A 2,176-nucleotide genomic window follows, 5' to 3' on the forward strand; every position below is an offset into this window, starting at 1 on the left:
TCTAGTGCGTGCCGCTGTTAGCAAGTGGGAGCAAGCCAAATGAAGCAAAGAGGGCCTCCTACATGTGCATTCACATGTCTTTAGGGACACACGGAAAGCCCGGCCTCCGTGTTGGACACCACCTTATGTGGTGCCTCCCGGCTCATTCACTTGCTAAACCCAGTCAACATTGTCATAACATGTAGCCGTTTGGGAGTCCGCCTTCCTCGCCTGAAAATTCATGAACTCTTCAACCTTCGTTAGGAACTCGCAATTCCTAGCAATTTCCTTCTTCGTTTCATCGGTGTAGTTCTGGAAGTAGACATTCAACTTCTAGAATGTGTATTGAATGATTGCCGTCACGGGCAATGCACGGACACCCTTCAACACATTGTTGAAGCACTCGGCCATGTTGCTTGTCATTTGGCCATATCTCCTCCCATCATCATCATAAGCTCTTGCCCACTTTGAGTTAAATATAAGGTGTCTATGAAGAAACTCTTGACCACCCGCGTTGAGGTCTTTGTGCTTCAGCAAGCCGTTGTATAGGTTTGCGAAGTGGCGCTCAGAGTAAGCGAGGCAACAATCTTGAAGAAGTTCAGACAACTCTTTGCTCTTGCATGCCCGGTAGAAGTTTGCACAAAAATGCCTCATGCACCATCGGTGGTGCAAGGGAGCATGCCCGGGAATGGCAAGCTCCACCGCATCGAGAATTCCTTGATGACGATCCGAGATGACACACACTTCCTTTGAGGGCGGTATGACCCTCGTCCTCAATATATGGAAAAACCATTGCCAGTTATCGTTGTTCTCAATCTCTACCAATGCAAAAGCCAGTGGTACTAAACGGTTGCTCGCATCATTTGCTATTGCCACCAATAGTGTGCCCTTGTACTGCCCGGTCAAGAAGGTACCATCCACGGCTATGACCGGCCTACAATGTTCGAATGCCCTCATGCATTGCTGGAATGACCAAAATGCACGGTGAAATACCCTCACTCTTTTACCGTCATGCAATGTCATTTCGGTTGCGGAAGGCTCCACCACATGCACCATGCCCGGGTTAGTTGCGGCCATCGCTAACAACAACCTAGGGACTCGGTTGTATGCTTCCTCCCAATCACCGTACAACATCTGGAATGCGGCTTGTTTGGCCTTCCATGCCTTCCCGTACTTGACGTCGTAGGCAAACCGGGATTTGACCGTATCTTGCACGGACCTAATGCTCATTGTAGGAAGTGATGATATCTCCGTCGAGAGCTTGTATGCAATGAACTCGGATGTGAGTTGACGGTGGTCCGGCTGCGTATCCTTGCCATCAAGCTTCGGCCCCCGGCACATGTGAGTGGCTACACAACTTGTTATGTGCCAAGAGGGCCCTTTTTTGAAGGGTCTTGCACGGACAACCCATGGGCACCTTTTATCCACACATTTTAGCGTGTACCGCTTCTTCAAGTCCGAGTGAACAACGATGTAAGGGCGATGATGCTTAATGGAGAACTCCTTCAACCATATCTTCAATTCCAAGAAGGTATCAGACGTGAGCCCTTTAGATATCATAGCCGTCCTACCATCCACATCTCTCTTCGAAATTGGCCTAGCTCTGTTGCCTGCCAAAACCCACCGGCGAGCAGCGACGGGCAACACGGAGAGCCGGGAGGCTCCCAGGACTGCTGGTGGGCCCTGGTCCCTCGGGCGACGGCCCGCAATGCTCCTACACGCACGTCCAAGCTGGTGCAAGGGCGTGCCACCTGACCTATACCTGGTCAGGAAGGTGATGGATTGCTTCGATTAGTTTCCTGCATGGCAGACACGTAAACATTAAATATGAGCCTCGATCGGCTCTCAGGTTGTCCTGTGAATCGGCTCAAGGAGCCGATCCACCCATGATTCGTATTGGATCTACGATAACATGGTGGTCCTGCTTGATCAATACTAAGCTAAAACGATCTACGACGATTTAGGGTTTTCACCACATAACCGGAACGTCCTACACGTAATTGAGCGAGGCAGGTATGAAAGATGACGGGAAACCAACCCTAGAAAAGGCCTAAAACCAACATGGAGTTGATCCTCGGAACATCCCTTCTAGGATCAGCAAACCGTACCTTACGCACTACTGGATCATTCAACCCGTTTGCAAGGCCTAACCATATGGATATCAAACTAATCCTTGAAGAACAAGGAACAACCGTAA

At 49.9% G+C, this 2,176-nt stretch overlaps 1 protein-coding gene across 1 annotated transcript; it reads right to left on the minus strand.

The window, feature by feature from the left end:
• Positions 1-312: 312 nt before the first annotated feature.
• LOC139838036 (uncharacterized) lies at positions 313-1,056 on the minus strand. The gene has a single exon (XM_071827388.1). It carries the CDS (start codon positions 1,054-1,056, stop codon positions 313-315), a length of 744 nt encoding a protein of 247 aa, XP_071683489.1.
• Between the last annotated feature and the right edge of the window lie 1,120 nt (positions 1,057-2,176).

This window comes from Lolium perenne, chromosome 3 (genome assembly GCF_019359855.2).
Source record: "Lolium perenne isolate Kyuss_39 chromosome 3, Kyuss_2.0, whole genome shotgun sequence".
Classification (NCBI taxonomy): Eukaryota; Viridiplantae; Streptophyta; class Magnoliopsida; order Poales; family Poaceae; genus Lolium; species Lolium perenne.